The 12402-nt window shown below is 39.8% G+C and overlaps 1 protein-coding gene across 3 annotated transcripts in view; it reads right to left on the bottom strand.

The window, feature by feature from the left end:
- The window catches only part of ATM (ATM serine/threonine kinase), a 127459-nt gene that overhangs the window by 100773 nt on the left and 14284 nt on the right, over positions 1-12402 (bottom strand). For all 3 annotated transcript variants that reach the window (XM_047691108.1, XM_047691106.1, XM_047691105.1), the window contains exons 8-11: positions 5026-5191; positions 4122-4360; positions 2132-2295; positions 1218-1387 (exon numbers count right to left, since the gene is read on the bottom strand). In XM_047691108.1, coding sequence (XP_047547064.1) covers positions 1218-1387; positions 2132-2295; positions 4122-4360; positions 5026-5191 — 739 coding nt within the window. The remainder of the gene's footprint in view (positions 1-1217; positions 1388-2131; positions 2296-4121; positions 4361-5025; positions 5192-12402) is intronic.

Raw genomic sequence — 12402 nt, 5'->3', positions numbered from 1 at the left:
ACAAGACTAAACTAAATTAGAATTTTCTACTTGTAGTTGTCACATCCATCCTTGCTCTTCAGCTACCAGTTAAGATTCCTCCAAAACAAGAAAACAGACAAAAAACCAAACAACTGCTTTTCCTAGACATTCAGTTAATTCAGTAAATACCTGCTATGAGTTTTCTAGAATGTGAACTACTCCAGAAGAGGAGCTTTCCCTTATTCATCCGTGAATCCATACCTAATGCTTGGCACACAGCACATATTCAATAACTAACCCCGGACTGAATGGAAAAATTGAAGACTCTGAAACAGGGATCCCTCCACCATGTAAAAGAAACATGAACTTAGGGCACCTGGGTGGCTCAGTGGGTTAAGCCTCTGCCTTCGGCTCAGGTCATGATCCCAGAGCCCTGGGATCGAGTCCTGCATCAGGCTCTCTGCTCGGCAGGGAGCCTGCTTCCTCCTCTCTCTCTCTCTCTGCCTGCCTCTCTGCCTACTGTGACCTCTGTCAAATAAATAAATAAAATCTTAAAAAAAAAAACAAACCATGAACTTAAGCAACAAGTATCTAAATCAAGATACTTGCCCCTCACGACTCAGTTTATTTAAATATGACATCAACATGGTAAAAATCAAGGCATAGATCACACGAGTTTGACTGTCATCTACAAACTTCTGACTGTCCCTGGACAAACTGCTTAGCCTTTCCCAGTTTTGTTTTCTTTTTGGTAAACCAAACAGGCTGAGCTGGACATTTTCTAAAGATTCCTACCAGACCTAATATTGTGTGATATTGTAGAACTCCACAATTCATTTAATCATTTGAATAACTGTGTATGCTATACACAGCAAATTCTTTAAAAAGGCAACCTTTTACTATGGCACAAGGTCCAAATTATTCTGTGATCTCTGAATGCCATCTTCAATTTCTTCATGCTAAAACCTCTGTGAGGAGACACACAGCTCCGCGCATTCCATGCCTGCTGGGCAGCCATCCTCCCATCTTCCCTGCGAAGGCGAGCTGCTTCGGAGAGGCGGCCCTCTGGCCCAGGCTCCAGCATGAGCCTCTGTGGTTGATCGCCAGAGGTCCTGGCAGGCAGCTTCCCCTTCACCAGGGACTGGTTTCAAGTGGACAATGGACCTAGTTATGACCAGGCCGTTCTACTGCAGGGCTTATGAGAAAAGCTAAATGAGACTAAAATGACACTGGAAGAGAAAACAGTAACATTTTACCAAGGCACAAGATCAAAATCACTCTGTGACTTCTGAAGATGATCTTTTATTACTTCCCAGCCTAATTGTATTTTCTTCTTTTTGCAAGGCGCATTGTAATCATTACATTCTCTTTGGGTGGTAGTATAAGACTGAGAAATCTCCAGAGATCTAGTATCTTCATTAAAAATCTGTAAGATAACAAAAAGAAAATCTTTTTTCTTTATATACAGATTCTGTTTTCTAATACTTTGAGGGAAAAAAATTCCTCCTCAAATGAAGACACAGGGAAGTCACAGAGCAAGAGTATTAAGTTAAAAAAATACATACATGTAACACAGTAACAAATATTCTGCATGACTATAGTAGCTCTCTCGAAAACAGATATTACCAAGTAAGTTATTAGTTCTATTTCCCAGAAACATTTGTACCAAGACATCTAAAAGTAAAGCAAAAATCTGTTTTCAATGGGATTAAATTTAAAATGTCTTTTGATTAAAAAAAAAAAAAGGGATTTTGGGATGCCTGGGTGGCTCAGTCCATTAAGCATCTGCCTTCGGGTCAGGTCATGATCCCAGGGTCCTGGGACGGAGTCCTGCATCAGGATCCTTGCTCAATGAGGAGTCTGCTTCTCCCTCTGCCCCCCTGCTCCCCCTGCTTATGTGTGCACCTGCTCTCTCTCTCTCTCAGACAAATAAATAAAATCTTAAATAAAAAAAAAAGCATGAAAAAAAAGTTCATCACTAGTTTTCATTATGCTCCTATGTGCAAAATAATTATTCAATCAGAACAGCAATTCCAAATTCGGAGTTTTGAAAGGAACAGTTACATATACAAAGTAATTTTACAAGGCTTTTTATCAGAACACACATTTTAAAAACCCGGTAAAAGGGAAACTAATAGAAAACTTCAAAATGTGACAAGACCTACTGTACCTGGTGGCAAATATCTGCCATCAACTCAATCAAGTTTTCCTTGACAGCCACATTACGAGAGCCTGAAGAATACTTCCCTCTGCTTCCTATATGACTTATCTCGTTAATTAGCAGATCATATAAGTTATATAGGATACTTCTCCATTTACTTGATTCATAAGCACCTATAATTCAAAAAATTAAAAATACAGTTTATGTCTACACTCCATTTGCACTGCTTACTCCCACAGAACCATTCAGCTGTTAAGGTGGAAACCGGTCCAGCCATCCATTCTGTACTAGGGCCTCTTCAGACAATATCCTGGCAGGCCCGACTTTGTAACACTGTCTGGCTCACACTCAGCTATTTGTTGTAAAATTCTTCTATACTCTGATCTTTCTCTAATCAGCTCCATCAAAATCCCAATCAAAACCTAATTTCTTCTCTCCACTGAGGCAAATACAATTAATATGTCCCATCATTTGTATGAAGACCAAGTTCTCTGTAGGTCATTAAGAGAAAAACATTACTAGTTCCTTTAGTGTACAAATGACATGTTGCCCAGACTTCTCCTCATTCTAGTTGTCTGTGCCTAAACACACTCCAGTACCCTTATGTCCCTCTTGAAATGGCGACTCTATGAAATCTGGTAGACAGGATATGCCCATTGTGATCGGACCAATGTGGGTAACAAAGGAGCTATTACTTCCCACACAAACCATAAAATCTATTAGTATAGCCTAAAACCACATGAGTGTTTCTGGCAGACTCATCATCCTGCCAACTTCCAATTCATCCTAAATACACAGTTAACCAAAACCCTAAACATACTGTGTCATCTCCTGGATAAGTCTGATCTTTAGCCTGTGTGAAAGAGGAAACCCTAAGAAAATCCACCATTCTTTGACTTAACAGTGGTTTCATGGGCTACAAATACAGCTAACTTCACATAGGTAAAGAGCCCATTAAACATAGACAGTGACTTTTGAAAAAAAAAAAAAAAATGGCTCTCACAGTTTTCCACCATTTTAGCTATTTCTCAGTGGAGCTTGATTTCCTAACAAGGGCCTTACACTGGCCATGATGAATTTGTCCAAAGGCTAGGGCAGGCACAAAGGTAAACACAGTAAGAGCCTGAGGGAATCCACTCAGTTCCAGTTCCCCCCAATAAAATTCCTGTCCACTGAGTGAAGCTACACCATCTAAGATTTTTTAAAGATTATTTTTAATTGAGGTATAACTGACATACAACACTAATTTTGGAGGTACAAAATAATTATTTGGTATCTGTACACACTGTGAAATGATCACAATGCCTTACATAGTTAATATACCTTACGTAGTTACAAAAAAAGTTTTTTCTTTGTGATGAGTACTTTTAAGATCTACTCTCTCAACCACTTTCAAATATGCACTATCTGTTATCAAGCAACACTCTCTTGGTGAGAGACAGATGGAATGGTATCAAAGGAGGAGAAGTCATTCATTTCTGGTTTCCCAGAAAAAAACCATTTCTGGTTTTCCAGAAAAAACGGCGGCCTGGATTGAGTGTGAGGTTTAAGGCAGTATGGACACATCTTCCTTAGGAACTGATTAATCTCTCTGTTCGCAGTCCACATTTATCTCTTTTACCTCCTAATAAGAGCAGTATGTAGACACACAAGACCCTGTCTTCTCCAAACTCACTCACACTCCAGTCTGTGTCATCCCTTCTGGCACCTAATTATTGCCACGTGAACAGCTGCTAGAGGAACAGCATCTCCCATTCGTCTGTGTTCCTCACAATACTTAACAAATGTACTAAACACATGGTAAGGCAGGACAAGATTTGTTACCACAGCTTCAAATTCTAAAAAAAAAAAGTGTGAGAAGCACCTTCAAGACTAATAACATTAACCAAGTACAACAATCCAGAGGAAGGTCATAACCTCCTACGAAATAGAAAATTTCATACTTAAGCCTCTATGTTTTAATGAAGAAGCAAATTCAAAACAGCAAAAACTTTTATACCTTTTTCTTGAGTTTTCGCTCCCTTTGGATGATGCACATATATTTGCAGTTGAAATAATTCAATAATTACTTCTTTTAAGGAATCATTAAGTCTATGTTGAGTCCAAATATAAAGCAAGGTAGGAAGAATTTCATCTCCTAATTGACACACTCGAATTCGAAAGTTAACAGCCAGTGTCTTGAGGAAGATAACAAATGCTGCTAAGATGTGATTCAGACCTGCAGAACTCTTTTCCTGTCTGTCACAGAAAATAAACAGACTCAGCTTGGTGTAACAGGGCAGAAAAATGAAAACTGATGGCAGTTATGAAGTTGCATGCTGAAAAGAAAAAAAAAATCTCATCTTCAAGTAACAGTAGCCTTAGTTCCAGAACGATTCAGAAACAAAAAAATATGAGCAACAGAACAAACAAAACAGCTCTTCTTTGGTGCTGAGCCATCCTCCCTACTCGCTCCCTGCTGTTGAAACACTGTACAAAATTATACGAAACTGATTTCTAACTCCATTTATACAGCACTTCACATGACAGACTGGGTAATGTCACACAAATGTCAGATACTGACACTTCCAAAGTTTGTTCCTATTTTATTTTTTTAGTACATCTATTTTCAAAAATGGAGGAAATAAAACTACTTAAAAGGACATTTAGCTTTTCCTGTCCCTAGATAAGCAACACTGATCTTCCACCTATGAACGTGGTTTTCATGTTCCATCTGCCTTTGGATATTCAGGAAGCACACAGCTGACACTTTCTTTGGGAATCCACTAATTCTACTATAATGGGCCAGCTTTGTTTTGTTTTTTTAATTGGTAACATTTTTAGTTACTGGAGCTAAAACATGGTCTTACAGGAAAATCAAACAGGTTTTTAATACAAAGCAAAACAAAAAGAGATTAGATTACCTTGCATGTTGAATAGCTTTGGAAAAGAAATCCAAAAATTTGGAATTTAATCCATCAGTTTGCGAACAGCATCCTTTGGTCACAGCATGAATTATTCTAGCCACTAAAACTCTATTAATGTCTTGTGCAGGTTTAAGGTACAGACTGAAGTACACAGAGAACAATTCTTAAAAAAAAAAAAAAAAATTAGTTATTAAAAAGAAAACTATCAAAGCGTTTAACTTAAAGGTCTTGATTTAATTTAAATTTCAATATTCCAGGCCAGCTGGGTGGCTCAGTCAGTTAAGCATCCAACTCTTGGCTTCCACTGAGGTCATGATCTTGGGGTTCTGGGATTAAGCCCCATATCAGGGTTCGCACACAGCGGGGAGTCTGCTTGAGGTTCTCTCTCCCCGCCTCCTCTGCCCCACCTGCTCGCTAAGTAAATAAATCTTTTTAAATAAATAAATTTCAGTAATCCCATATAGAGAAAAAGATTTAAAATCATACTAATTTACATTTATTTTCTATTTTTATTTGTTAAGATTTTATTTATTTGTCAGAGCGGGAAAGAGAGAGAGAGCACAAGCAGGCAGAGTGGCAGGCAGAGGCAGAGAAGCAGGCTCCCCACTGAGCAAGGAGCCCAATGGGGACTCGATTCCAGGACCCTGGGATCATGACCTGAGCCAAAGGCAGCCGCTTAGCCGACTGAGCCACCCAGGCGTCCCTTAATTTACACTTAATATGGTAAAAGTATCACATCCATATTTGACTTTATTTTACATAAAATGCCTTCAAGAGAGGAACAACTTTTGGCCAGAGAGTATGTGCAGCCAGCCCTTCGACAAGCTGCTTGACTTCTATCTGTGTCCCTTCCTTTAGGTCTAACAGAGCATGGGACAGTGCACAGGCCACCGCTTTGTCCTGAGGCGGTATGATTAATAACGAGTGTAAAATGTATCAAGAATGCTGTCAAGGGCCTGAGATTTTACTCTACTTGTAAGCTAAGGGATCAGAATGCCAGTTTCATGGATGCTGGCAGAAGACAAACTATTCCCGACTGAGTACCTTCCTTTCTGCATAAATTCCTCAATCCCCAAGGTAACATGAAAAGGGACAGGTGACACATGCGCAAACAGTGAGAGAACCATCGAGCTTTCTGCGACACACAGGCAGCAAGCTGTCCTTGGCTCTGAGGAAGCCATCATCTCTGTCACCATCTCCACCTTCCAAGGTTCACTATACACACATACTTAAAGTCAGGAATAAAGCAGTCAGGGTCACTCATAAGTATGCAGAAAAGGTGAGATGCGCTGAGAATCGTCTCCCAGAACCAGGAGCTAAAACCAAAGCTGCTAATGCAGGATTTGCTCCCCATATAAATAGAGTCCTTGGCTGGTAAAAATGAGTGAGAGTAACACCTATGGTATCTTCCTTTGTAATTGTATGTATCACATAATTCTGCAGAGATAATTTAAAATCAGATTCAAACACAAAAGAATAAGAATATAAATACCTCAAACATTATTGTAAAGAAAATGATTGTTCAAATGATTCCTATTGTAGCTGACATTAATTTATACAACTCTGCATCAGTGCTTCCCAAATTTCTGTCATTACAATACCTAAATGGTTAAAAACTGTGAGTTAATACATAGAAATGTGGAAACAAGAAAAAAGGAACTGGAGGGGGACAACCTGGATGGCTCAGTCGGTGAGGCATCTGACTTCAGCTCAGGTTACGATCTCAGGGTCCTGGGATCGAGTCCTGCGTCAGGCTCTGCTGTCTGTGGGACATCTGCTTGCCCCCTCCCTGTCCTCTGGCTCCCCCATCCCCCAACTAGTGTATGCACATGCACATGCACACTCTCTAGTAAATAAATAAAACCTTTAAAAAAAAAAAACAGGAATGGTTATCTTGATCATTTCCCTTTTTTTTTTATTTTTTTTAAGATTTTATTTATTTATTTGACAGAGATCACAAGGAGGCAGAGAGGCAGGCGGGGGAGCAGGCTCCCTGATGAGCAGAGAGCCTGACGCAGGGCTTGATCCCAGAACCCTGGGATCATCACCTGAGCCGAAGGCAGAGGCTTTAACCCACTGAGCCACCCAGGCGCCCCCGATCATTTCCCTCTTATTACCTCATAGGAGCAGAGAGGGGAAAGGAGAATGCCAACTATCTTCGATTAAAGCTCAAGCTTTAGGCCTTTTGTTAGTTGGGGGAAGTGATCCCAACTCTCTCAGAATCCCACATACTATCCTAGTAAGTGGTTAAAAAAAAAAAAAACTGGCATAAGACATTCAGTGAAAGTTGCAGAAGCGTAGAGGTTCAACTAATTCAAAAAATAAAAAGAGGCTATAGGACATGCTTGCAGGTGAATTCATTTCCTCCATGAGCTCAACAACAAAAAAGCTCAAAGGACAGTGAAGGAACATGATAATAAAAAGAGCTTCTGGAGTTAATAAAACTCAATTAACTGTAGCTTCCTTGGGACTTTATACAAAGACAATCATGCTACCTGCAAATAGGAACAGTTTCCTTTCTTCTTTCCAACCTGGAGGCCTTTCCTTTCTGCTCCTGGCTGAGCTGCCCTGGCTAGAGACTGCAGTACAGTGCTGAACAGGAGTAGTGAGAGCAGACGTCCTTGTCCTGTTCCCAACTTCTTTTATGAAAGGTTTTAAATTGTGGATTCAATTTCTTTAATAGCTACAGAACTATTCAATTACCCATTTCATATCGGGAGAGTTCTGACAAGGAGTGGTTCTAAGCAGCCGGCCTGTGTAACTTCACTGGTCAAGTTGACGTGCACAGGGTTGTTCAAGGCGTGCTCTTAATACTCTTCTAATACCTGTAGGATGGCAATTATATCCATTTCCTCCCTACTCTCAGCGATTTGTGTCCTTAGTCACTTTTACTAGCAGTTCTAGATTTCACTGATATTTTCAAAGAATCAGCCTTGTTTCATTAAATGCTCTCTTCTGTTTTTCTGTTTTCAATTTCAGTGATTTCTGCTATTCTGCTTGCTTCAAAGTTTTTGGTTTTGTTTTTCTAGTTTGAGATGGAAACTTAGATTACTGATTTGATATTTTTCCCTCTTTTGTAATATAAGCAGTTAGTGCCATAAATTACCCTCTCAACAGAACTTTAGCTGCATTCTACAATTTTTGACATGTTGTATTTTTTTATTCTCATCCAGTTCCAAGCTTACTTTGATTTGAGACTTTTTCTTTGACCCATGAACTGAGACTTTCACGAAAGTACTGACTTTCACAAAAGTACTACAAAGGACAAAGGGCACTGTGGTAGAAATAAAGAGAACAAATTTAGGAAGGGCAATCAGAAAACGGCAATGACATTTAAGTCCAGACCTGCAGGGGGAGAAGAAAGCAGCCACACAAAGGGGAGCCTCCGCCAAGAAAAGGACAAATGCCACAAGGGGAGAAAGGCCTTGCACTCTCAAAATAAAGAAGGCATGAGATGATCCACAGCAGTGTCAGAAGGAAATACTAGAACCCTTATTTTTAAAATTAATTACAAATAAAAATCAAACTTTAGGGGTTGGTCTGGATGGCTTTGTCAGTTTAGCCTCTGCCTTGGTTCATTTCAGGTCATGGTCTTCAGTTTGGGATCGAATCCTGCACTGGGCTCCGTGCTCAGCCCAGGGTCTGTTTCTCCCTTCTCCTCTCCCCCTCCCCGCCTTGTGAACATGAGCGCGTAAGCATGCTTGCACTCTCTCTCCTTCTCTCTCTCTCTCTCATAAATAAATCTTTTTTAAAAAATCAAGCTGGGCATCTGGGTGGCTCAGTGGGTTAAAGCCTCTGCCTTTGGCTCAGGTCATGATGCCAGGGTCCTGGGATCGAGCCCCCCATCGGGCTCTCTGCTCAGCAGGGAGCCTGCTTCCCCCTCTCTCTCTGCCTGCCTCTCTGCCTACTTGTGATCTCTGTCAAATAAATAAAATCTTTAAAAAAAAAATCAAGTTTTACTGATATTTAATATAGAAATCAACAACGGCCAGTTTGGAAGATCTCTTTGGCAGCTTCTTACCAAACTAAACATACTGTTAACATATGATTGATTCAGCAATCACACTTCTTGTTATTTACCCAAAATGAGCTGAAAATTTTATCAGCACATGGATGTGTACAGCAGCTTTATTCATAATTGCCAAAATTTGGAAGCAATCAAGACATCCTTCAGTGAGTGAGTGGATAATCAAACTGTGGTACATGCAATGAAATATTATTTGGTGCTAAAAAGAAATCAGCTATCAGGCCACAAAAAACCATGGAGGAACCATAAACGCATATTACCAAGCAAAAGCAGCCCACGTGGGAAGACGACATACTGTGTGATGCCAACTAAATGACATTCTGCAAAAGGCAGAATTAGAGACGGTAAAAAGATCACTGGTTGCTAGAGATCGGTACGAGGGGAAGGATGAACAGGCAGCACACAGAGGACTTCCAGGGCAGTGGCACTATTCTAGTTGATGCCATAATGATAAATACATGTTGTTCTACGTTTGTCAAAATCTACAGAACGTACAACACCAAGACTGGTCCTAATGTAAACTCTGAGCTTCGGGTGGGATGAGCTGTTGGCGCAGGGTCGCTGCCTGAAACAAATGTGCCACTTTGGTGCAGGATGTTGACAGCAGAAGCAGCTATGCATGTGTGACGGGCGGTTTATGGGAACTCCCTACTTCCTGCTCAATTCTGCTATGAATCTGAAACCGCTCTAAAAAGATAAAGTCTGTTTTTAAGAAAATGCGTGGAAACCACCAGGTTAGAGAATCTGAATAAAAGCCACTGTAGCTAGAATACAGAAATATGCAGGATGGGGGTGCCTCATAGTTACGGCCTGATAGATAAGCAGAAGCAGAATTACCCAGTGCTTCCAAGGCCTAGAAAAGGAGTCCCTATTTTATCCTAGTTGTACGGGAAAGACACTAAAGGTTTTCAATATTTCTTCCTTCCTACCTTATTAGGAAAACTATCTTCCTCCTTGGGACAATCCTAGGGCTTACTTTGGAAACACTTATTCTCAGAAAATACAGAGGGACACCTGGGTGGCTCAGCTAATTAAGCATCCAACTCTTGATTTCAGCTCAGGTCACAACCTCATGATGGTGGGATCGAGCCCTGTGTCGGGTTCCATGCTGGGTGTGGAGCCTGCCAGGGATTCTCTCTTCCTCTCCCTTTGCTCCCCAATCCCCCACCCCATTCCTGTGCACAACTGCTCTCTCTAAAAATAAATAATAATAATTAATTAATTTTTAAAAAACACAGTCCATTTTCTTGTGTATTCAACCACTGTTTCTCCATGGACTCCTTCCCATTTCGCTTACATATACTCCAATCACTCCCATCTTTAACAGGATCCCTTTTTCCCTTCCCTGTACAACCAAAGCTTTGGAAAATGCTGTATTTGCTAATCCTTTTCCTCACCTGTCACTCGGGTTTCACATTAGTCTTACAGAACTGAGCACCATCAACCAACAGGCTCTAACTGCCATGTCTAGAATAATTCACCCAACAACAGCAAATATACATTCTCTTCAAATGGATGCAGAGTACTCACCAAGTCAGACCTTATCCTGGGTCATAGAAGAAATTATAACAATTGTAAATAACTTAGATGATAAAAAGTATGTTCTCTGACCATAATATATTTAGACTGAAAACTATAAAAAGGGAAAACAAAATAGGAAATTACCCAAACTGGAAATTAAATTACACACTTCCGAATAATCCAGAAGTAAAAGAACTATCAAGAAAAACTGGGACATATTTTAAACTGAAGAAAAATGAAAATAAAACATTGTCAAAATGTGTGAGATACAACAAAGCAGTTTAGAGAAAACTTCATTGTATTAAATGCACATATGACCTAAGCTTCTATCTTAAGAAATTAGAGAACAAATTAAACTCCAAATAAACAGAAAAGAATAATAAGATGAGAAAATAACACTGAAAGAGGTAATACCACTAGAGCCTACATACATTAAAAGGATAAAAAGGCAATAACATCTGAGAACTTTATGCTCCTACATCAACAGCTTAGCTAAAATGTACAAATTCTTTTTTTAAGATTTTATTTATTTGACAGAGATCACAAGTAGGCAGAGAGGCAGGCGAGGGGGTGGGGGAGCAGGCTCCCCACTGAGCAGGGAGACCGATGTGGGGCTCGATCTCAGGACCCTGAGATCACGACCTGAGTTGAAGGCAGAGGCTTAACCCACTGAGCCAGGTGCCTTAAAATGTACAAATTCTTAACCAAATTACCAGAGCTAACTGAAAAAGGAATAAAGTAAATATTCCTGTATCTATTAAAGAAACTGAATTCATAGCTAAAAGCCTTCAACAACTAAAACAAATTCATCTAGTAATATGTAAAAAGGATATACATCATGCCCTAGTGGAGTATATCCCAGGAACACAAGGTTGACTTAACTTATGAAAAATTCATCAGTGTAGGGGCCCCTGGATGCCTCAGTCAGTTTAAGCATCTACCTTTGGCTCAGGGCATGATCCCAGGGCCCTGGGATCGAGCCCCATCTCTGGCTCCCAGGTCAGCGGGGAGTCTGCTTCTGCCTCTCCCTGCTGCTCATGCTCTGTGTCTCTCTCAAATGAATAAATTTTTTTAAAAAACTTAAAAAAAAAAAAGAAAAATTCATCAGTGTAATTCATCCTATCAAGAAACTAAAGAAAAACTCATAGGATTATCTCAACAGATGAAGAAAGAAATTTAACAAAATTCAATATCCACTCATGATAAAAACCATGAGCAAGTAGAAATTGAACGGAAAGTTGTCAGCCCATACTGAGAGCTAATATCATGCTTAATGGCTAAACAATGAATGCTTCCCCCTAAAACCAAGAACAGAACAAGGTGTGTTCTCACGACTCCTATTCAAAATTACACTGGAGGAAAAACTACAAAACTCCTAGAAGAAAACATGGAGGAAAAGTTTTATGATGTTAGATTTGTCAATGATCTCCTGGAAATGACACCAAAGGCAAAGGCAACCAAAAAATATATAGATTACTTGTACTCATCAAAATAAAACTTTTGCATGCCTGAGTGGCCCAGTCAGTTGTCTGCCTTCAGCTCAGCTCATGATCCTGGAGTTCTGGGATCCAGTCCTGCACTGGGCTCCCTGCTCAGCAAGGAGTTTGCTTCTCCCTCTGCCCTCCTTGTGCTCTCTCTCTCAAATAAATAAAATCTTTAAAAAAAAAATTTTTTTTTAAATAAAACTTTTATATATCAAAGGACACAAACATCAGAGTTAAAGGCGACCCATGAAATGCAAGAAAATGCAAACCACTCATCTGATAAGGGGTTAATACACAGAAATTATAAGGAATTCCTACAATTATAAGGAATGAAATAACCCA

This window comes from Lutra lutra, chromosome 10 (genome assembly GCF_902655055.1).
Source record: "Lutra lutra chromosome 10, mLutLut1.2, whole genome shotgun sequence".
NCBI lineage: Eukaryota > Metazoa > Chordata > Mammalia > Carnivora > Mustelidae > Lutra > Lutra lutra.
The sequence above is the reverse complement of the archived record's forward strand: the minus strand, read 5'-3'. Positions and strand labels throughout refer to the sequence as shown.